Here is a 23404-nt window from a genome sequence, read left to right as displayed (position 1 = left end):
ATGGCTGCACCATAGATTTCATGCTGTACATGGGGAAATCAAAGTTGTTATCAGGGAAAGGACTCTCTTTTGATGAGGTTACATCACTAGTGGACAAAGACTATCTGGGATTGGGTTACATTGTCTACTGTGACAACTTCTACAGTAGCCCATCCCTCTTCCAACACTTGAAAAAGCAGGGATTTGGGGCTTGTGGTACATCGACATCGACCGACAGCTGTGACCGAATACAAGAAATGCATGGCAGGAGTGGATACATCAGACCAGATGCTGGGAACAAATTCAGTCCATCGCAAAACCAGAAGATGGAACATGACAGTTTTCCAGCATCTTCTGGACATTGCAGTTACCAACAGCTTCATCCTTCACAAAGAGCTGTGCATCAGCAAGCAACAGAAGCACAAGACTTGCCAGGCCTTCCAGGAGGAGCTCGCTGCACACCTCCTGGGTGTTTGCTTGGTTACCAGCCCGAGTCCCCAAGTCAAGGACAGTTTCCTGTCCCTATGAGCACTGGAGATATGGGAAAGAGGCAGAGGGCAAGCATGGGAAGGAAGCAGTGCATTGTCTGTAAGAGAAGCACTCCTTGAAAATGCCAGCAGTGCAATGTAGGCCTTTGCCTGCAGCTTGAAAGGAACTGCTTTTTGGTGTTCCACCAGGGGTCAAAAACGTCTGGACTTGCTTAGGAAAAAAAGAGACCCCCAGAAACAAACTATAGGGCCAAAGTTCAAATATTTGTCATTATTTCAAAGCTCAAATTGCAAATTCTTAATCTTTTATTCATGTACATTCTGAGTGCCTTATTCAGTAAAAATCTTTTAAATTTCAATTTCGTGTTTCCCTACTGTTATTCCCTTAATACACACTTATAGCATGTGTGTAATAACAACTACCAGATGTTGAAAGAAGTAGTAGTCCTGAAAAAAGGGACAAAAGCATACACTCATGGTAGATTTAATGACACTTTTGCAGCTAAAACAACAAAATAATTCCAGGTGGTGCTGTTTAGGGTTTAAAGGGTGAGAATCTTGTGGTTGTCTTTTAACCCATAATTTGTAAGCTGTCTTCAACCATCTCAAAGCTCTTGTAGTACACCTGTGAATGCCTCTAAAACTGAATACTAATTTACAGTCCTTTGAGTTATGATTGGTTATTTGAATGTACTTGTTGTAAGTTGCAAAACATAAATAAATAAAAATCACCTTAAACATTGTAATCGCACTCTAGATGTCTCTGTTCTGTACAGCTTTCTCTGATTTTAGAAACATCCAATCAACAAATCCAGCGTTCATGTCTGGTTAACTGGGTTAGACATGTATGAAGAACAGGGCCCTCATCTACTCTGAATAACAGCTGATATGTGCTGTATCTTTACGCTGAGAGTAAGTTATAACAACTTTTCTTTTGTCTTTAACAGAGTTTTTCACTTGCAGCTTAAAAAAATGAACATGTTAAAAAGTAGCAGTAATAAATAGTAACAGTGCTGTGAAGATCATATGGACCTGTTTAATATAAGGCATTAAAAGAGCACTAATTTCAATTATATAACTGTGTTAAGTCTGTCCTAAGCCTTCTCATCTATCATACAAATATGACTTTTCCAATAATATATAAAAGTCTTGGAATACGTAGTTTAAAAATAAATTAAAATAAAAAATGGACCTAGCTATTAAGTTACCATCCTCTCAAGTCCATCAGGTCAAAATTATAAAGTTTGTTTTCAGTAAATGCTTCTCTAAAGAAGTCAGATTACTAAATCGAGTGGCATACCCCTTTAAGACATTCTCTTCCGATAATTCTAGTGTGGCTCAGTGTGGGTGTCTCTCAGCTGTAAACAACTGCAACACAACAAAAATGTAAACAATGGTTAAAATCTCGATGGCTGAGGCTGGTTCAGACGTTGGTGATTTCGACACTCTTGTAGGTGTGCATCGGGCTGCCTTTGGCTCGGGGAACCGCCTGAACTCTGGCCTCTCTGGGCAGAGAGCTGCAGCTGCCGTGGAAGCCCAGACTTCGCTCCACAGAGTGGCTGTTTGCTCGTAACCTCAGCGGACTCTGGAGAAAAAAAAAGATCAAAAAGGCTGAAAACAGAATATGGAGTTTCTTTAAAGATGAGACATTTGCCTGTTTATAAAACATTATCAGCTAAAAAGTAATTAGTGTTTATGATGGTCTTATATCAGAATCCTTAGTTTGAATCTGACCACAAGACTTTAGTAGCCAACTACTGATTCTTCTTTTCTTATTCTAGTGTACTCACATACTTAGTATATATCTAAACATGTGAAATATCATAAAGGGTCTGCACAGCACTGCACATTTCAGTCTTTTTAAAGTTTGTCTAATACCTTTCCGGATCTTCTTATAGACATCCTCTCATCAGCAAAACGGTTAACAGCGACAGGAGAGGAACAACCAATCACCTCAGTGTCCTGCTCGGTATTACTATAAACATAAGGTGTTACAAGACGTTGTTGTTTGTGATTGCATCCAAGAATATATACATACAAATGTATTTATAGGATAGAACAGGAAGGTATCCAAGTAGGACTTTTAATCTACCTGAGAGGGACAGCGAGTGACTTCATCTCTTCATACAGGTGCCGATGAAGCATGTGTTTGTTGCTGGGGATGCCCAGGGCTTTGGCCATGGCATCTGTGTCGAAAGACTGATCCAGAGCCATCACTGCACCATGAATCCCTTTACCCTGAAGATTGTCTGCAAACTCCTGAGCAACGCAGGAGAGAAGCGTTGGATTAAGATGATGCAGTTTGCTCAGTGTGCTCATCAGTGAGTGGTAGCTGAAAAATAACTAACCTTGCAGAAATCGCTCCCTGGTCTTAAAGTTTAATTTGGTAGCAATTACAAGTACACAACAAAAAAGCTTTTAAAAACAGTTTTGGTTTGTCTTTGTGGGTCATAATAAGTGTTCACCACATGTTGCCCAAAATAAGTATGTCGGTATATTGCAGAACTAAAAAAAAACCCTCACGCTGTGTGGTCTATTCCCCATTACTGAGTGTACACTACTGTTATTCTTCTGTATTCTTTCAGTGGTGTGAGGCTTCAAAGAAACAAAGCTATCATTATTTTTGAGGGATTCTTAAAAACCCATACTTTGTGGTATCTGGTTCCAGTCTGGCAAAGAAATCTCCAGCGCAGAGGGGAATGCCATCACTGACCGCCCCACCCACCTTGAGGTCGATGTCTCTGATCCACTTCATCACTCTGTGACATGTCCAAACAATGGGATCCCAGTTTTGGTGCTCGCAGTTTGTCCGCCGTGCCTGCAGGGCCTTTAAAAACACCACACAAACATAGCAGTGCAAGCAGTAATGTGGCAGAGGCCAATGAAAACACAGAGAGAGAAAGATCAGAGAAGGCCAACGACATGCTGAGATAATGGAGCATTACAAGCTACTGTGCGACTCCAGCTACCGCAGATAAGCATGCAGTTTTGTCACTGTAGCTGAGTGAAAGTCATGCAGTGATCGAGGAAAGATTGCTGAATAACTCCAGTCATGAATCTATTGTCATATAGTCTGACCTCTTTATCAAAGCTGAGCATCTGCAGCAGCTGGATTCCCAGAAGTAGACTGGTCTGATGGAACTGGTCACTGATGTTGAGAAATCTCTCCAGGTCTCTGCGGTTCAAAGAGTTAAGCACTCGTCCGTCCACCAAGTGAGACTGAAAGGTCTGGGAGTACTGAGGCAGTCCGACATCACTCAGCCATGATGTTGCAACCCAGTGATGGTCCATCTCAGATGCTTTTGATAATCTGTGATCAGCAATATCGAACAATAACATATTTTTTTTAATACATCATATTTCATGCACTCCTCATGTTATTTTACTCATATGCATTATATCTATATATACATATACACACTACCAGTCAACCAGTTTCTTTATTTTCATGACTATTTACATTGTAGATTCTCATTGAAGGCATAAAAAGTGTGAAATAACTCAAAACATGTTTAATATTTCAGATTCTTCAAACTCTCCACCCTTTGCTTTGATTACTGCTTTGCACATTCTTGGTATTCTCTCAATGAGCTTCATGAGGTTTGTCACCTGAAATGGTTTTCAAACAGTCTTGAATGAGTTCCCAGAGATGCTGAGCACTTGTTGGTCCTTTTGCCATCAGTCTGCGATCCATCTCATCCCAAACCATCTCAACTGGGTTTAGGTCTGTGGAGGCCAGGGCATCTGGCGCGGCACTCCATCACTCTCCTTCTTGGTCAAATAGCCATCGGCGTAACTTTGTGCTGAACATTGGGGGGGGTCAAGATCTCTGTCTAAATTAATAAATAAATCTGAGTAAATTCCCAGATGATTAAACATGCAACTATTTTCCTGGTAATACCTGAAATGAGTAGGCCTATTTATGCAAGACAATTCATAATTTTATTGGAGGGGGTTATATTGGTTGGGTCTGCTTATTGGGGGGGGTCATAACCCCCCTGGAAAATACGCCCCTGCAAATAGCCCTCACACAACCTGGAGGTGTGTTTGGGGTCATTGTCCTGTAATGACCCCAATCCCCAGTCCATCATTACTGACCCCGGTAATGATGGACTGTCGTTTCTCTTTACTTAGCTGATTGGTCCTTGGCATAATATGAATTGTAACAGTTGTCAAATAGGGCTGTCATCTGTGTACCAACCTGACTTCTGCACAACATAACTGATGGTCCCAACCCCATTAAGAAGGCAAGAAAGTCCACAAATGAACCCTGACAGGGCACACCCGTGAAGTGAAAACCATTTCAGGTGACTACATCATGGAGCCCATTGAGAGAAGGCCAAGGGTTTGCAGCGCTGTCAGCAAAGCAAAGGGTGGCTACTTTGAGGAATCTAAAATATAAAACATGTTTATAGTTATTCATGATTTCTTTCTTTGCTACACAATTCTATTAATCCTGCTTCATATATTTGATGTCTTGAGCATGTATCTACAATGTAGAAAGTAGTAAAAATAAAGAAAATCCATTAAGGTGGAAAATTTGCTACTTATATTCCTGCCTTTATTTGGGAGCATTTATCAGACTAAGCAAGTAAAACAAGTACAGAAAAGTGTCCTAAAATACACATTTAGGTGTTTATTTTACTTCTCTGTGTCTGCAGTGCATTTATACATATTGCTGAATATCTTTTGATATAATACCCACACATATTAAACTTAAAATTTCAGAAAACCCATCTAAATAAAAGTGACTTGGACAGTTTCGTGTTGAAATCCGTTATTTAAAATATATAAAATATATAGATTTTTACAATACATAGCTTTAAAGGCTTCTTATCACACAAGCTTTCTCTTGGCAGACACACCAAGGAGGTGCTAGGTTCAAAATGAAAGGCCAGCTGAGACCTCTCTTTGTGGAGCTCGCATGATCTCCCTGCACCTGCGTGTGTTAACTCTGTATACTACAGCTTCCTCCCAAAGACATGCATGTTAGATTAATTGGAATTCTAGATTGGCCATAGGTGTGAATATGAGTGTGAATGATAGTCTGTCTCTCTGTGTTAGCAGTGCAGCAGATTAGCAACCTGCTCAGGGTGTACCTCGCCTCATGCTCAGTGACAGCTGGGACATGCTCCAGCCTGAATTGGATAAGTGGTAGAAAATGGATGGAGTTGTCTCTCATACTCTGAGCCAGAAATGTCTGCTTCAGTGGCACATATTAAAACCAAAACGTTCCACTTTTATCCCTGCCTGCATATTTTTAAAGAAAAGTACGTACAGACAAAATGAAGATTTTGAGGTCATGTTTTAAAAAACAAAAATATGACAGCTGATTAGTTATTCTGCAGTTTTATTTGGCTGTTACTCACCCTTGGTCCCCTTCAGCTCTCCTGTAATCCTCAATAGCCAATCTTATTTTCCTGCGATGAATTGGATTACTGATGCCCAGACCTAGCTCTAAATCGTCATCCGTCAGGCCTAGAAGCACCTAAAGAGCAGAAATACAGTTCTCTATCAAACAAAGACAACACCTCAACATGCCCATCTGCTAACATCACACAGCATCACACACAGGTAAACAAACAGCAAAAAGCAACATGTACCAAAGGCATACCTTCCCACTTTTGACGTTTTCAGAGCAGGCTCGGATGTACATGGGCATTCCCATGACAACCTCCAGCCAGGCCTGGACTGCACCTGCCCTCCACAGTGACATGCATGTGTTTCGAGTCAGCTCCGCCTGCTGGAGGCGGTCCAGCTGCTCCTCTCCATCAGACAGGCTTTGCTGTGTGAGGCTATCAGAGTCTGGATTGGTCAGGAGAAGTTACGGTGTGGCATACAGGAGAATTTCAGGGTCAGATGGATATGAAAATCAAATCAGATTACACATCTGGAGACAATCAGAGGGGAGCAGAACAAAAGTATTGCGTCTACCTTAATGTGGAAGCATAATGAGCTACATTTGGGATAGTACACTACATTTTTTTCCTTATATCGAGGAGAAATCTGCACACCAAGATCAATCCATTCAAGTGAGAACAAAAGAAAAATGTTACATAACCACTAGATGGCGCCAGATTATCTCACTGGAGACAGCCAGTATCTTTGAATGAACTGTGCTTTGTTTTTTGGGGTTTTTTTTCCAAGTAGATAGGACTGCACATTTAAATGTGTCTAAATAGAAAACAGTAGTTGAATTCAGGAATACAGACGTCTTTTGCTTCTTCTGTAACAGTGTGGTGATTTCGGTCAGTTCTAAAACTACTGCTTAGTAAAAGACGTTACAACACTAGTAACTGAGGCATATGAGGAGACTTAAGACCATTAGGATCATGTATTAGAGACAAAGGGATTATTCATAAAACATCATGCTTCTGCCCATCAGCCCCTCATCTCAAAAAACAGGAAACACTGATTCATACCGAACCGACGAATCCAGGATGAACTCTGATTCGTCTCGACATGCTGAAAAAAAGGCTGCATGCAAATCCCACCATCTTTCAAAAGAGTTTTCAAAAAACAAACGACACAAACTGGTACTCTTCAATGGACATGATACGTGATATGAATAATCCCCAGAGTGTAAGAAACAGACAGCTGGTAATCACAGATGAGGAGTTACTCACTGGCAGGAGAGAGTTGCCATTAGAAATGGCAGGAGGAGAGGGAGACACACACATTAGACTGGGACGAAAAAACCAAAAAAAAAAACCCAACCCAACATTACTCACGAAATAGAAAACTGCCACATTGGATTTATTCAGTTAGTGGTTTTATTTTTAAAATAAGATTTCATTTCAATTATAATTCACTTTGAAAATGCTAAAACCTCCTCGACATCTGGCTGCGACAGCTGCAGCAGATAAATATTTGAAGTCACTTCTTGTTTGTCTCATTTTTTTTTTTTAAATAAAATACTTCAATAGATTTAATCTTTTATGCAACATTTTCTAAATTACAAACATTTAACAGATTTGTTAGAGCCACATTTGCAAAAAAGAAAAAAAAAAAGAAAAAAAAAAGAAAATTATAAAATGAGGAGGGATTCTATACAAATATAAAAAACAAAACAGCAAAATAAGGGGAGGACCATGCATTCAAAATGCAAGGAAAAGATAACCTGGTAAAAATGGGTAGGGCTACACAGAAGCAACACAGGATTTCAGAGATTATTAATTTGGTTGGCAATGAATGGATGTCTAACCGAAGCAACACAGAGGGATCATGCACGTGTTTAATGCACATTCGTTCATCTCGTATAGGCACATGTTAGATAGCTCTCTGTAAGAAATGAGTCAGACATAAACAATGTTACGAGGCTAGTGCTAACAGTGACGGAGTGACTGAGTCGTTAAACTTTGGCACTTGCACATGGTTTTGACAGCAGGTGAGAGAGGTGAGGCTGACTCTACAAACCCTCGATGGCCAGTACGAGAGCATTATTAAAATGATTACAAGATTACAAAATATCCGCAAAAAAACTTCCCTGGTGCCCACAGTGCTGTGAATAAATTACTGCGAGCCAGCATTTATAGGAACGTGATGACAATCCTGTAACAGAAATACCTCTCAAACTAGTGTTTTCAAACCAACGGGAAACTAAAAAAAACAAAAAAGGAAGAAAAATCTGGGCCAGTTAATTAAAGTCTAGTAATTTATCATTTCTATCCTTTCATAGTAAGATTTGGGCCTGCAAGACTGTGAATAATATGGAAATAAATGTTGCAAAGTATGAAAAAAGCAACTGTAAAAGTAACAAAAAACAAATGGCATTTACAGTAAAACACTAGTTTCACAATAGCTCCTATTTACATATGAACAGCAGTACTTCAAGTCTCCAGTTATATAAAAAAAAGCATAAAACATTAAGACAATTATGATAATACAGCATAAACATGTCTACACGAAAGAATAACCCATATATATATATATATATATATGTATATATATATATTTATATGCATGTAAACATATATACATATGCATACATGTACAACTATAAATATATATCTAATTTACAAACATACAATTTTAGGGCAATATACTGTACATTTATGGTGATAGCAGTGACTTTAAGGGCTTTTCTTTAAAATTCAACATCCTTCGCCTCCAGATAAATCCACAGACAAAACAGTCTTCACTCACAGTTAAAGCCAAGAGGATATCTACAAAAACTCAACACACACATGCACTCACACACTCAGCATCACCAGTCGGCATCCTCCTCTATGTAATAATCAGGGGTGGCTGTACCATCAAACAAGCCGGGATCCAGTGACTTGCGCTGCTTGCCCCGAGCGAACACCCTTGATAGGGATCCCAGTGTCATCTTTTCCTTCTTCTTCTTCCGCTTCTGGTCCTCAAGGTCCTCCATAGACTGAGCAGAGGAGATAGGAAAGCTGGGTTAATCAGCTGCCTTAGAGCCACACTGTAGTTTCACATTTTTATAAACTTTCATGACGAGTAAGAAGAGAGAGAGGGAGAGAGAGGGGAGTAGCGTGATCCAGTGATCTATGTAACCAACTGGATCCAGACAAATATAAAAGCTTTTTGTCGTTTCAGCCTGAATTCATGTTGCATTTTAAATTTTTATCTTGCATTTGAAGGATCAACTATTTTTTCCCGCATCATGCGTAAAATTCAAGTCAAAAGTCGTTTATCACAGATTTCTTTGGAACTGGCTGTAAAAAAGTAAGTGAATTCAACCAGAGACTTAACTGCTTCTTCATTTAACTTCATGTTAAATACACTATATGAACAAGATTACCAGGCCACCTGCATATTACACTTACAGGAGCTGCTCAACCATGAAAATCGTTGCCTCGAAGCTCCCAGTGCACAGCTTTTATGCTCCAGAGGAGGAACGCTGGGGACTTTTATGCACCCATTATTTAAGTTTACATTATCTGTTACTTTGAGGCTGAGTTACCAGTTTGCCATACCAGTCTATAATACTACTTACAGTTGATTGTTATATATCTAGCAGGGAGGACACTTAACCAGTTGACTTGTTACAACGATGTCATGCTTTTATATTAACAAGCCTGAATGGGACTGAAAACAGAATTTAAAGATAAAGAGGTTCGGCCCAACATTTTTGGTTTTATAGGTTCAGGTTTCTACTCGTCTTAAGAATAAAATTATATTTCATATTTAGATGCATGTAGCTATTTTGATGATGTAATAGCATCATTCTTGTTTTGTCCATTTTGAATAACATTTTCGGTAAATACATTTGTGTCACTGGCTACAAAGTTTGTGGTTGCACAAATATTCACAACACTTTGTGACACATTGGTGTTTGTTATGTTTAAAATGTTTGACATTGTGTCAAAATACAGAGTGAGAGCATAAAGCAACAAACCAATAACCTGTGAATGATCATTCGATACTGAACTTGAAACCTCTTCTTAAAACGCATTCTCTCTTTTCCACGACTGCGAGCAAATTTGTTGTAATAATTATTGCATGAACACCAAAATAACTGTAAAGCTATCAGAATGGAGGGATTAGTTATTAAAAATGATATTTAAAATATAGTTAATACAGTATGTTAATAACCTTTCACCAGATACATTATCAGCTGGATCATCTTACCACTTCACATAGAGAAATTTTAACCACAAGACCATTTTTTAAATGGGCTCTCTTATTATGTAGTCTATTTGAGTAAGGCTAAGATTTTAAGTTTTTTTTTTTTAATAGCCCAAAAAAGAAAGCATGCACACTAGCATGTATAAATATTTTAAAAGGAATAAAGTTATAGCTTGTTTAATTAGAAAAAAAAATTCGACCTGGTTTTATGTGCATGTTTGTTTAACAAATAAGGTAATACGTGTTAATTGAAGCTTTTAATGTGCCACTGCTACTCGTTAAGCCCCGTTTTCCAGTCTCACTGTATAGTTAAGCTAACCAGTTGCTGACTTTTGCTTCATCCTTACTCATATTGAAAGATTAGGCATTAAATACACAGTGCCAAGAAAGTGCAATGCCAAACTGTTACTTATGAAAAAACAAAAGCACTCCAACACCAGCACTGAGCAGGCAAGCAGAGCCCATGAAGCTGACAGTACAGAGGAACAGACAAGAGAAGGCAGAGTGGAGCAAGGCACTAACAGAAGATTGCGGAGGTGTGATTACTTGGTCGAGGGGGCCAGGCAGCTCTTACATTGCAGAGGGAGTGGGTCCGGTGACGAGGTGAGTTGATGTCACTTGGCGTTGACGAGCGGTCTCCGTCAGCCGCAGAGGCTTCAGAGATCACAGAAGGCTGACGTGAGTGGCAGGGGCTGATCCTGACCACAGCTGAGGCGTCACACAAACACACACAAACACACCGATATTGCAGATTCCCACAGTTAGTATGAGAAACCTCCTTGAAAAAACCCTGTGTTAGTAAAAGCAACACCAAGTAGCAAAGAGACCGCGAGGCAAAGAGGAAAAGAAAACCTACCCTGTCTGTCTGTGGTGTGTCCGTGGTAGAGGGTCTGTTGGCTCTGGCGGATGGCGGCCGTGAGCGGAAGGTCGGCGTGCATCACCCACTCCTGACTGCCGTTCACCACCGGTTCTGTTGGCATAGCCACCGAGTGGCGTTTTGGTACGTCTTTAGTCAGAGTGGCCAGAGACTGCTTTGCCTAAGAAGAAAAATAAATAAATAAATAAACAACAGAAAATTAGCATGAGAGTGAACAGGGACAAAGATGTTAACATTACAGGACTAAGTATAATTACAAGGATCAGTATACACGATATAAGATTATACAGGCAATAGTTTATTACACCGGCTGTGACACTGAGAGTCATGAAGAAGCCCACTTTTTTAAGTTTGAAATCATCAGAATTAATCTCACACGACCAACTGAGTACCAGCTGGGTTTTTTTTTAAAATGAAACTAATATTTTGCGTCTCCGGGAAACGACATGGGACCTCGGTGAGTGGCAGAGGATCCTTCAAGTATTGTGGGTTTCAGGGTGGGGCTTCCGATGATCGGGCTTGTTGTTACACATCCTTCTGCATGCTCAATCGGATTGTTATCTGTTAGCTTTTGTTGCTCTTTGTTGCATTCCTCTTGCCATTCCTAGTTCTGTCGTTTTATGGGTGTGGCCGGGTGCATAACCCTGCTGGTGGAGGCCGCTGCCATCAGGGAGCACGCATTTACTCTGCAGCACTGTCTAACTTGGTGCTACCTGTCAAAGAAACATCCATGGGAATGGTGGGAACTGAGGGGTTCCAGCAGAGCGCTGCACTGTGACATGATGATCAGTGCTACGTTGAGACTGATCCTTCAAGTATTGTTTGTTTTAAACATTAGAAAGTGCAACAGCATGGTCTATTCCTGAGATATGGTGACGACAAAAGCTGAAGTTAGAAAATAGCCAGTGTTATAAACCAAATATATTCATCACTTTCCATAGGACTTTTTTTATTTATATATTTGTTTTACTGAAAGCCTCTGAGAGGGGACAGACTGGAGAAAGTTGAGTTTAGCGGCAGAGAAAGCAACAACATTTTAAAGAAAAGAAGGAGACAGAATGATATTGTGTGGCTGGGCTGTTTGACAGTGATGCAGCTCTGGCACTGAAGTGCCAACAAATGTGATCTGTGATGGAGCGTGATGTGAGGATCTGTGGGTGGCTGTGACTTGCTGAGGGAGGAGAGAGATTAATGACACACAGACTGACAAGTGTACCTATGAGGGACTGACACAGCAGCGCAGAGATAAGGCATGAATTTCTTTATCTCAAAGCATTAAGCTTTGCTCCAGACTGAGAAAGTTGCATATTGCATGCGTTTGAACTGATATGAACACGTGACCTTGCTTGCATTTGTGCCACGTTTACCAGCTAACAGTTGAGGTGACTCCACTGCGGTTTAATAACTTTAGCAAAGTTGTGACTCCGTCCGACTCACCATTGTGAGCTCGGCCTCCAGTTCTTTAATCCTGTTCTCCTTCATATCCAGCTGAGAACGCAGGATGTTGGCCTGCTCTGTGGATTCTTTGGTCTGCCTCCTCAGGTCCCACTTCTCCCTCTCCAGCACGTCCTTCTCCTTTGCCAGGGCTTTCACTGCATCCTCACTCTCCTGCACATACAGTTATCGTGATTTCACATCAAAGTCACGTTGAATGATCAGAAAAAAATTTGAGTCAAGCAGCACACATCGTGTGTTGCTGTATGGTTTTGAAAAGGGTGGCTGCATGACGGTGACGGGTTTTATTAGTAATTCCAGTCACGGACCGTTGCAACTAAAACAAAGTGATAAGTAAGACAGACTGTTATGTGGTTGTGTGGCTTTATAGACATTTTTTAGGCTTTATTCATGTTTTATGCTAGTGTCTATGTTTTTATGAAGCAGTTATTACTGTTACATCGTAGACAAACAGTTAAACCAGTCAACAGTGCTAATTAATTCCCGAGAGTGTTTCCAAACCTGTGATGTTTAGTCTGTTTAAACTGAACTATACTATATGCGCACAAATAGTCTCAAATAGTCCAGAATGCAACACCTTCTTCCTGTATTTACACTTACTGCTCACGCCCCAGACACATCTGGTCTGAATGTTCTTATGTGGTTTGTAATGACACATTGTGGTTCACTTGGATTTTTCTCTGTGTGAAATGAAACCAAACCACAGGGAACGTTACAAGCTTACAAACCTATCTGCTGATGGGACCACAATAAATGACTCTAGGTGTGAAAACACTGCTAATTACTAACTATTAGCGAACTTCAGCTTTTCAAATGCGTGAATCTCCATAGACTACAACAATAAATGCCCGACTTCAGAACTAAAATAAATATACTTTGTCTACATAAGTAATTCTATCCTTTATAATAACTGTGTAAAGGTTAATTTTTAATGTAACTCATAATCATAATCAAGCACATGAATGCTGCTAGTATCCAAGTTTACATCCCATTGCACCATTGCTAACAAAGCTAGCTAGCCTTGACTGATAACTTGCCAAAGTGTCACTTCCAGTTCAATAAAAAACAAAAAGACATATCCAAAGTACCCAAATGGTAATACACAAATCATGACGTCACCGTGGCTACATCCATCTTTCATGTACAGTCTATAAATGGATAGAACTGTAAAAACACGAACTGTTAAAACGGTTTAAAAATACTAAACAATCTCTGTACAGCTGGACAAATGAAAAACCGCCCTTTTAGTTTTAAATATAAAATAGATTTGAAGTGAAGTGCTATTGGACTGGTTAAACCTTTTAGAGTTGAAAAACTTCTCGTTTTTATTTTGGTAGAAAAAAAAAAAGTAAGGTAGCCATAATTCAAAATACCCTCACGTGTGGGTTGGATTATTATTATTATTATTATTATTTTAATATATACTGACAATTGGGATAGGAATGCAGGCACACAGAGACAAAACCTGACAGCGTTACCTTTCGATGCTGGTCGTAGTTGCGTATGAACTCTCGCAGCTGCTCCTCTCTGCTCTCCAGTGTTGTGTACAGCTGCTGCATCTGATTCGCCAAGTCTGCTTTCTCCACCTTCAGCCGCTTACGGTCAGCTTTCATAGCTTCAAAACACAAACAAACACATTGAGACACTGAGCAGCACATTTGTGTCCATCAACAATAGAAAACTGGACAGTGGACACACAGTAGACAAAGACAAAGCTTTGTAATTACATCAGAGAGCCACTAGGTGACACTGTGTCTTCTGTTAATGAGTTACAGAAGACGGGGCCCAGAGAAAATGATGTAATCATCCCTGAGTCATTCGGTTTCAGGTGGCATGTGGAGTCTTTGTGGACTCATCCTGAAAACAGCGTGATTGGATCTGATTCCTTTCAACTTCATTCACTTTCAGCTCAACGGCAGCGATGCAACTGTGGGGCTTTTCTGCAGGTAGAAACAATACTAACGCTCTCATGAGAGCCCGGGCTCACCAGGGAGGCAAAACTGGAAAAGTGGAACCTGCACTTTCCATAACTGCACAAGTCATTCAGGGTGCATTCCTCCTGTCAGCGTTCAGCGTCCTGGCATTTATCATACAGCATTTAAACCTGTTTTGCCGCAGTTACATGACGGTTTACAAGCTGCAGTTTACCACTATGAGCTGTTGAAAGGACCGCGCAAAGGTAGAACATTAAACTAAAAACAACTGCCTGAGTTTCAAGCAGGACTGGCTTTGCTTTTTGCAAAAAGATGTAAACATGGTGGTGTTGCATAATAACTGGAAGCAATAAAAACAGAACATCCCTAACACATCAGTGTCCGAGCGAAGCTTCGCTCATGATCGATGGATGTTAATTAAAATGAGGTGAACCTTGAGTTGACTTGGCTGCTCATCGGCTCGGGATGACTAATGTTTCAACTTAGCCACATAAAGAGAGAGATTACCTGCTCATTTTAATTTATGCCCCAGAAGAATCACTGGAATTTTACTATTATGCTAATTGGTCTGCTGTTACTTGTGAAGGATTTTGATGAATGTGAAAAATGCTGTTGAGTTAATGATTTACACCCACTGCTTTGATCCATGAATCACTCTTATTTGCTTGAAATAGATGAATCAACATACGTTGGTCTAGTAAAGAGAAGCTAATCCCAAAACGTAATTTTGATAGTTAATGCACACTCCCACACACACACACACACACACACACACAACAAGAATCTGAGAGCCAAAAAAGTAAACAAATGCAAAAAAGGAAAACACCCAGCTATTTGGCATGCTTGTTCTTAAGAGTCGGTAAAGAACATGATAACTCTTAATGTATAGAGTTGAATATAAAACCACGGACAGTAAGAGATATACTGTCTAGATAAAAAACATTTAAGTGAGCCGTTTATTCAAAGTAAACCTGGTAGATGCAGAAGTATAAATGGATAAATAGTTATTTTATAGATTTTCATACAAACTGTGTTTTTTCCTCAAAGCTGTGAAACAGAAAGTAAACACTGTCATTTCTAAGGTTTTATGTCTCAGTAAAGATAGATCAAAACATTTCTAAACAATCTCAAGTCCATCATTTCTACAGAGAGAAAGATTATTCACATGTGGAAAACATTCAAGCCAATCTTCCAACAAGTGGACATCCCAGCAAATGCCCGCACCCCTCCCCGAAAAAGATTGTGAATTTCAGATTGTGAAACGCTCGGAGAAACTTCAAAAAGGCCAAAAGCTTCATATCAGACTCCCCAGGCCTCAGTTAGCAAGTTAAATATTAAAGTTCACGGCACTAAGACACATTAAGACAAACCACAAGACTTCTGGAACAATTTTCTTTGGACAAATGAACCTATTGGACCATGCTCACACCACTGTATATGCTGCCTGGAAACATTTAATTGAACCAATTACTGTGAGAAAGCACAATGTAAAAGACATTTTTGTATGAATACAAAAAAATTATTTTGTAGATTATTTTGATGTCCCGAATGTTTGTCATGTAATGGAAAAACATTATACTGTCTGCTTTTGTTTGGTAAGACAAAGTGGATTTCATTTAATTACAAGATATTCTGGTTTGACATAACATCCCCATGAAAGCTTGGACAGCTGTATTTGCTGTACATTTGAAGTAGGTAGGTGCTGGAAACACGGGGGTTCTGGTAGATTAGGCAAGACGACAAGATGTCTGTTTGCTTCTGACCTTGTAAGGCCTCCTTGGCACGGTCCAGCTCCTGCTCCTTGTCACCCAGCTGCACACGGAGCTCTGTGGCAGAAAGCAGATTGGCAGAGCAGCCGCCCTGGGTCTCCTCCAGGTCTTTAGTCAACATGTCCTTCATTTGCCTCAGCAGGTGGACCTCCTCTTGGAGCTGGACCACCTCTTCACGCAGCAACACTGAAGGAGAGAAAGAGTTTGCAAATTTAGATTATGTGTAGAATAAATATGGAGGGTAAATGTGCAGAAAAAAAATGAGAAAGGAGGATGGAAATAAAAGAGTAAACGACAGGGAAGTCCAAAAGGGGCAAAATATGCAACAGGAAATGGAAAAATATGAATTAATAACAAAAGTGATAAAATTCTTCAATACATCAAACCACGAAAGTTACAGCTTCCCTTCAGATGTTGCCAGAGGTGTTGCAGAAATGTAGTTACATGCCGAGCGACAGACTCAGGGCTGGCACTGGTGATGGCAGTACGCAAGAGACAGCAGCCTGATAAGACTTAATAAAATATAAGCGGCACACACTCGGGCTGTGCTCCTCGGTGCCGTATTTTCCCTCAGCTGTGCAATGCCTCATAACCCTCAGGGGAAACAGGCAAGCAAACATGAGCAGGGAACTAAGGCGAGGACACAGCAAACTGAAGAGTGAACTCAGTGGCACAAGCTGGTGGACACATTTGTAAAGCCAGAGGACAGAAACAATGAAAAAGTCCATTGAAGGAAACCCGTACTAGCAAAAGTGTCACGATGATTTATACTGCGCTCATAAAGGGTGGAAGGTCTGTTCCAGGAGAACGCAAGAACAAAGACAGATGAAATACGCAGTCAGCCAAAACATTTCAGCTATAGAATAAAACCTGCAAACGCAATGATAAATTTGTAATTCCCCCCAAAAAAATAACTCAATACTGTAGAGCGCTACATAAAGAAAAAAAAAGCTATTTGGATCTTATAAGGGATGATGGGTTAATTAATCACGAGTTAAATGAGCAGAAAATTAGTCAAAAAACAGTTTGATTAACAATTTTTTTGTTTAAAAAAAGTGATTTATGCTCGAAAGCATAAGCAACTTTTGACATTTTTCAGACATAACAAGGGGTCTAGGAAAATATGTTGGGTGACTTCTGTTGGGACTCCGACAGACAAAAAATTAATTAACAAATCAGTGAGAAATTGTTGCATTTTAAACAAGGATAAATGTGTGAGTGTGCATTTGTGTGCGTGTGAATTACAGGCATTAGAGTTTTACTTTCTGTTGCATGAATAAGAATCTGCAATCAAGCTAGCGTCACTCAAGGCTCTGATGTTAACTTCAAAGAAAAGCTAAACGTCTGATAGATGGCTGTGTCAAAGGAAGAACAGCAAAACACACACACACGAAAACATCATGGGGCTTGGGAAGAGGAATTCAGAGGTAACCCTGATTTAACCCCGTGTTAAACTGAGAACACATACACTGGAAAAACGGTGATGATCCAGAACGCATGACTGGAAAAAACACAAACAAACTATGAAAACGATCCAGCAGCTGTTGAATTGTTACAGCCTGGATCAATAAGCTCAACTAACCATCGAGGGATGTCATTCGTACAGCAATATTTCAAGTAAAGAAGTGAAGTGCTCAATAATTTTCAAGGCAATGCCTTCAAAACTTTGTATAAAACCATAAAGAGAGCCGACGTCAACGTGAGGAAGCCTGCATCAGAGGAAAAAAGAGAGAAGGTCTCAGCAGGCCTGCAGCCAGACGTTGTGGGGCTGCAGCAGCTCCGATAAGAGAGAAGGGACAGTCCATCGGTCTCTGTCAGCGCGGGACTCTGGAAGCACAGCGGGCAGCTCTGTGCTGCATGTGACAAAAAGAGTTTGTTTCCCAGAGAGAGCAATCTCTCATGGCCTTCTTGCAGCTTAAATCCGTTTATTCATCTGTTTACCTGCAGGCTCTCCTATTTTTGTCACAGGGAGCCTGGCAGCTGCTTTTGATGACACTGGACAGAATTGGACATTATTTCTGAGGACGCTTTATATTTGTTTCGCTGCGATGTGGATGCTGATCGACTCTTGTCATTAGCTGTCAGTTTGGAAATCGCTGCATTTTAGTTGCCAAGTATTAGCATCATTACACGCTTGTGTTATATCCATTAAGCTGTAACTCAATAACAAAGTGTGAGCATTTTGTCCTAAGGGTATCTACGGTGGATTTAGTGAGAAATGTGTTTAACTTACAAAGAATCAATAACACATTTCTCCCGAATCCAATTTTGCATTAATTTCCAGCATCATCCTCTTTCACAATTAAATACGCCGGCCCACACAGCGGACACAGGCTAAAATACACAGAAATGGACCTGCAGGAGGTTTTTTCTTTTAACAACTCAAATTGTGGTAAAACTTGAGGAAAAATAAAAGCTAAGACTTCTTCTGCAGATACTGTATGTGATCGTTTCACATCTCAAAAAGAGTGAAAGGACATAAAGAAAAGTTCCCTCACTGCATACTGACTAAAGGGTGCCGACAGAGGCGAGCCATCCATTGCCTGTACCTACAGATAATTCACCTACATATACACTGTTTTATGCAATCTAAAAAAGCAATTTAAACTGACAGGAGTCATATAAGCCACACAAAGCAGTATGCGCTCTGAGCTTTGAGTGGTTGTGCAGAGAGCTTGGCAAAGCTATTAGTGTCCTCCCACATAAGAAGAGAACCCACTCTCTTCCTACTCAGCATCGTCCCATTCAATGAACTTCTCATCCAAGCCTCCCATTAGTGTGTCCATCAAAGCCAGTCAGAAGCAGGTCAATCTCTGTCCCTTTCCCTTGCATAGCAGAGCTATTAAAACCCAGCACACACACACAGACACACACGAGGAGAGCGCATATAGTAGCTGTAGGCTTATGATGAGGTGTTAGAGAAAGCAGAGGCACCGGGAAGGTTAAGTGGGTGTTGGAAATGTGTTGATTGGTGGTCAAAGACCTGAACTAGTCTCCTGTGAACCATATGCAGGATTAAAGTGGCCTCATTTGTATACATGACTGATCAAAGATGCTTAACGTGCACTATGGTGGAATATTAAACTTGGATGAGAAAGTCAATTTAAAGCTAATGCTCTTGTTGCATTTTAAAAACAGTTTGTGGCTCACTATTCTCAATGCACGAAAAATGTTCCTGTTAATAGAAGGAGGCCACAAACTGAATAGAAAAAATATGGCAGAAGTAGTTCCAGAGAACTTTAAATGGGAGGCTTGTGGATTAACTAGAACAACTGGAAACTATTTCTCATGAGACATCTAAACACATTTTCCAGGACTCATGGGGATAGATATACTCTATTTTCAATTGGCCTTATGATTTCCCTTTTTGATAAAGCATATAGTTAGGGCTGAATCAGATGACCCTGAATCCTCGTTTAGTTACGCTGCAATAAGCCTGGGCTGCTGGGGGCTCCCCATGATGCACGAGAGCATGAGTGTTTCTTCTTCACTCACTATGTGTTTATACACCACTCTGCAGTTAAACAGTAGTTATTATGAACCTCGGACTCTCTATCAACCACGGCTGATTGTGACCCCCGTCTGTTTTCACACGGTGTGGGTGTGATTAGGCAGAGGATCAATAGGGGGTCCATGACCCTCTTGGGGACACTCCCATAGGGCTTAAAATCTGGGACTCTCCACCAGTTGCTCTTAGAACTGAAGAAGCTTCTTGGATGAGAGGTGAAACGTCTTCAGGGAGTACAGACACTTTCTTTCAGCGCTTCTTAGGCTACAATGACCAGGATGACTGAAAACCTTCACAGACGAATTGAACAGATATGTCAAACCTGCAACAGTACTTGTGGCTAGCTGCTAGCATGGTAACATTTCTGTAATTTGGGTGTACTTGCACCTTTTAACAAAGCACTTTTGTTCTACAAGACACCATAAAGAGCAGCCTCTCCAGCAGCATGGAATATTTTTAAGCAAAACCATTAGAGTGACATTTGACAGTCGAGCAGGGCGTCAAAAATCTCTGCAGTGACAGCAGCTAACCATTTTGCCTTGAGGAGCTATGATGTGCATGGTTGTCATTTTTCCGCCTCGGTCTTCCTGCCAATTCAGATTTGTGTAATTTAAAGTACAGTATACAAGACAAACCCAGAGGCGGTGGTGCTGGCTGTTCTTCTCCTCTAATCTCTCAGGTACAGTAAGTGAAAACAGCTGAGCTGGATAACGAGGGCACACGGAGCTTTCTAAGATCTTTACCACACATGCTGTAGTACCCCACACCTATCTCATAAATACCTGCTGAACCTTCATTAAGTAGGAGCGTAGGTGGGTTTTCTGAGATTTTCACTTTAGGCTCTAAGGGATCACCTTTTCTTGTTTAAAAAAAATGTAACAAACAAATTTATGTGACAGCTTCATGACAGAAAAATCAAGAGGAGGCCGTTCAGTCTGGTTGAACAGCTTTAGCTTCCATGGAACGAACATGTTGGCAAGACACTTGTTAAAAATATGAAGGAAGTTATTCCTGCACACAAAGAAGACCCGGCCAAAACTTTCAAACCATTTTCCTGCATGAGCTCTTATTGAGCTACGAGTGCAGCACCATACAAAGTGCAAACCACAGCTTTGGCTTCTTTTAGAAGATTAGTATTAAATTATATCACAGTCTGTCAACATGTTTAAACAGAGCGTACTACGGGGAGGAAAACCGAAGCTTTTTTGCAATAATCAGAAAAACTGTAGAGCTTCAAGGCATTTTGTTTACTCCTGAAGATCATGCACTGTCGTTTTCCACTCAGTTGGGTCCCTTACTGTTGATGCACAGCTATAATATGATATTTGTAATGCAGGAAATGTGTCGGGTATGTGAAGGAGGTGTTCTGGGGAATTGGAGCTGAATGATGAAAACTGTAATGGCTTTCCAGAGAAAGCACTGAGAGATGTTCTGGTGTCGCATTGGAGGGGGCCTGGCTAATATACTGGGACATCAAAGCAGCCCCATTCAATGGCACATTTCTCAAAAGAAAAAAAAAGAAGAAAAAATTGACCATGCAGCGAATAATAAAGCAAGAAAACATATCAAAGCTTTCTTTAAACCAAATTTTAAGCAATATGACAAGTGTTTACTGGGGATAAAAACACCTCACTGTAACAAAAAGCTTTGTTGTCAGTAGCTGATATGAGCAGAGCTGTTTTAAACAACCACCGAAGTCTTTAAAACGCTCCATAAAAGCCTCCTAATAAGCTCTTCTTTCCTAAGCTCTGCTTGTTGATAAACGTTACCTAGAATGAACTAATAGAAACATCAAAAACTTGTTTTCAGGACAGCAGTCTGCTCGGAGGCTTTATGCAAAAAAAACAAACATTACATAAGTGTGTAGCTGCATTGCAGGTGATTGTGTTGACTCAAACAGAGTCCTGAAGAAAGTGAGCTAAAATGATGTCTTATGATTATTAATAATATAATTATAAAATGCGATGTAAACAGGAGTAAAAGAAAAAAAAAGACATAAGCACAAAGCAAAAACTCTGAAGGTAAATTTAAGCAGAAAAGCTCATTATTAGAGCCAAACAAAGCAAAGTAAATTAAAGAAACTGTCACCTTTACATTTAAGCCCCAACTTCAGAGGAGCTAGCAGGGCTTAACCTGTGGATCTAACCCTCTGAGCTGGTTCATTTAAGGTCATGGTGGAACACCTCACAACTAATAAGGTTAATTGGCAGCAGGTCAGTCACATAACTGGGTATAAATAGACCATTTGAGACAGCCCGAGTTTGTTCAACACCCTGAAAGACTGCATGAGCAAGTTTATAGTTTCAGAATAACATTTCTTCATGTAAAGTTGCAAAGATTTTGCAGTGCAATGTACTGCAAATGCTACGTCTGTGCAGTTACGTAGCACAGATCTAACATACATGTCTTTGGACTGTAAGAGGAGGTCGGAGCCACTGAAAGAAAACCCACACAGCCCACACAGTGGATAACATGCAAACTCCACAAACCAAGAGCCCAGCCGGGGTTTGAATCAGGAGCCTTCTTCCTTTGTGGTGACAGCACTAACCACTGGATCAATGTATAAAATGTTTAAAAGGGAGAAGGCCAAAAGCCTACATTGAATGTCTGTGATCTTCTGACCCGTTCTAGATTGTTTGACCCTGATGATATACACATCTATCTTTACCTATTCACCATTATGCTACCAATCCAACAATGTTTTTTTTTTTCTAAAGGAAGGTTTCTACCATGGTCTTGCCGAAATAAGTAAACTATATTCTGCCCATATTACAGCAGCCAGACTCCTTAACAAAAGGGTCTGGGTGCTGAACTTCCCTCGTTGCAGCAGGGAGCTGTAAAATGACAAAAGAGGCCCATGGGGCTGCTGAAATCCCACATCCGGAATGGACAGGACAACATTGCTGTCTTTAAACTATAAAAATCGGTCTCCTCAGTTCCCCTGAAATATAAATAGCATTGTTAAAAGAAGAATTTATGCAGTAAAGTAGCAATCGTGGTCGTGTCCAAGCTTTTCCTGTAACATGTTATCAGCATCAAATTTGGGGGTGAAAAAGAGCTTTTCAGTTTCAATATTTAGTATTATTTTCAATGAAGGGCTTGAATTATTTGCACAGCAATGCCTCCTGTTTTAATTTACATTTACAGTGGCCTGAGTTTCTGAAAATGGTTGCACTTCGTGTGTGCAATTGAGCTTAAAGGTGGCTATTTCTATAGTAAATTATGAGAACAGGCGCACATGCCTGCTGAGCTCTGGCCTTCACTATTTATGGTATGAAGCTCGGGTGAGACTGACGTGAGAGAAGACAACAGTGTGATTCAGCTCATACAAGTAACTCTGTAACCTTCAAAGGGAGGAAAAATACACCATAAAAGAAGTCATGCAAGGCATACAGTCAGTAACAATACATTAATGAGTGTGTCACTTGCGTCACATTGCAAATAACTTTAGAGTGCTTCATCAGAGTGGCGATGTGTGAATGGTAAACAAGAGTATCTGAGTGACGTTACTAGTTTTCTTATGTTATCTCTGGCATCTGAAGAACTACTGGATGAAACCTTTACATACTTTTATGACTAATACTAGGTTGATTCCCATTAGCCTCAGTATATTCGATAAACATCGGTGTGATTGCCCCGTCAGTGCAAGTATGTCATCATGGTAGCGACAGATAAAAGGGGCAACGTGACAAAGTGTGTGGTCTTACAGATGATTGCATAACTACAGATATATAAAATCAGGAAGTCAAGTTAAAAGAAAAAAAACCCCAAACAACACCTTCCTTTCAGTTCCTTTCTCC

The 23404-nt window shown here is 40.3% G+C and overlaps 2 protein-coding genes across 6 annotated transcripts in view; both read right to left on the bottom strand.

Moving 5' to 3' along the window:
- Positions 1-935: 935 nt before the first annotated feature.
- On the bottom strand, positions 936-6291 carry LOC120432701 (kazrin-A-like; the record flags this gene model as incomplete). Its single annotated transcript, XM_039612662.1, has 7 exons — positions 936-2052; positions 2346-2442; positions 2560-2726; positions 3193-3294; positions 3546-3777; positions 5837-5955; positions 6082-6291. Coding segments are annotated over 7 exons (1089 nt in total), but the record flags the coding sequence as incomplete, so codon positions are not given.
- Positions 6292-7222: 931 nt separating this feature from the next.
- The window catches only part of kaznb (kazrin, periplakin interacting protein b), a 64290-nt gene continuing 48108 nt past the window's right edge, over positions 7223-23404 (bottom strand). For 2 of the 5 annotated variants that reach the window (XM_031757612.2, XM_031757611.2), the window contains 6 exons: positions 16091-16282; positions 13872-14008; positions 12376-12546; positions 10918-11098; positions 10636-10769; positions 7223-8844 (listed from right to left, as the gene is read on the bottom strand). In XM_031757612.2, coding sequence (XP_031613472.1) covers positions 8674-8844; positions 10636-10769; positions 10918-11098; positions 12376-12546; positions 13872-14008; positions 16091-16282 — 986 coding nt within the window. In that variant the 3' untranslated portion in view covers positions 7223-8673. Of the gene's footprint in view, positions 8845-10583; positions 10770-10917; positions 11099-12375; positions 12547-13871; positions 14009-16090; positions 16283-23404 lie in introns of all 5 variants that reach the window. The other 3 variants (XM_031757610.2, XM_039612515.1, XM_039612516.1) reach the window with 3 other exon arrangements.

This window comes from Oreochromis aureus, linkage group 5, assembly GCF_013358895.1.
Source record: "Oreochromis aureus strain Israel breed Guangdong linkage group 5, ZZ_aureus, whole genome shotgun sequence".
Lineage (NCBI taxonomy): Eukaryota > Metazoa > Chordata > Actinopteri > Cichliformes > Cichlidae > Oreochromis > Oreochromis aureus.
The sequence above is the reverse complement of the archived record's forward strand: the minus strand, read 5'-3'. Positions and strand labels throughout refer to the sequence as shown.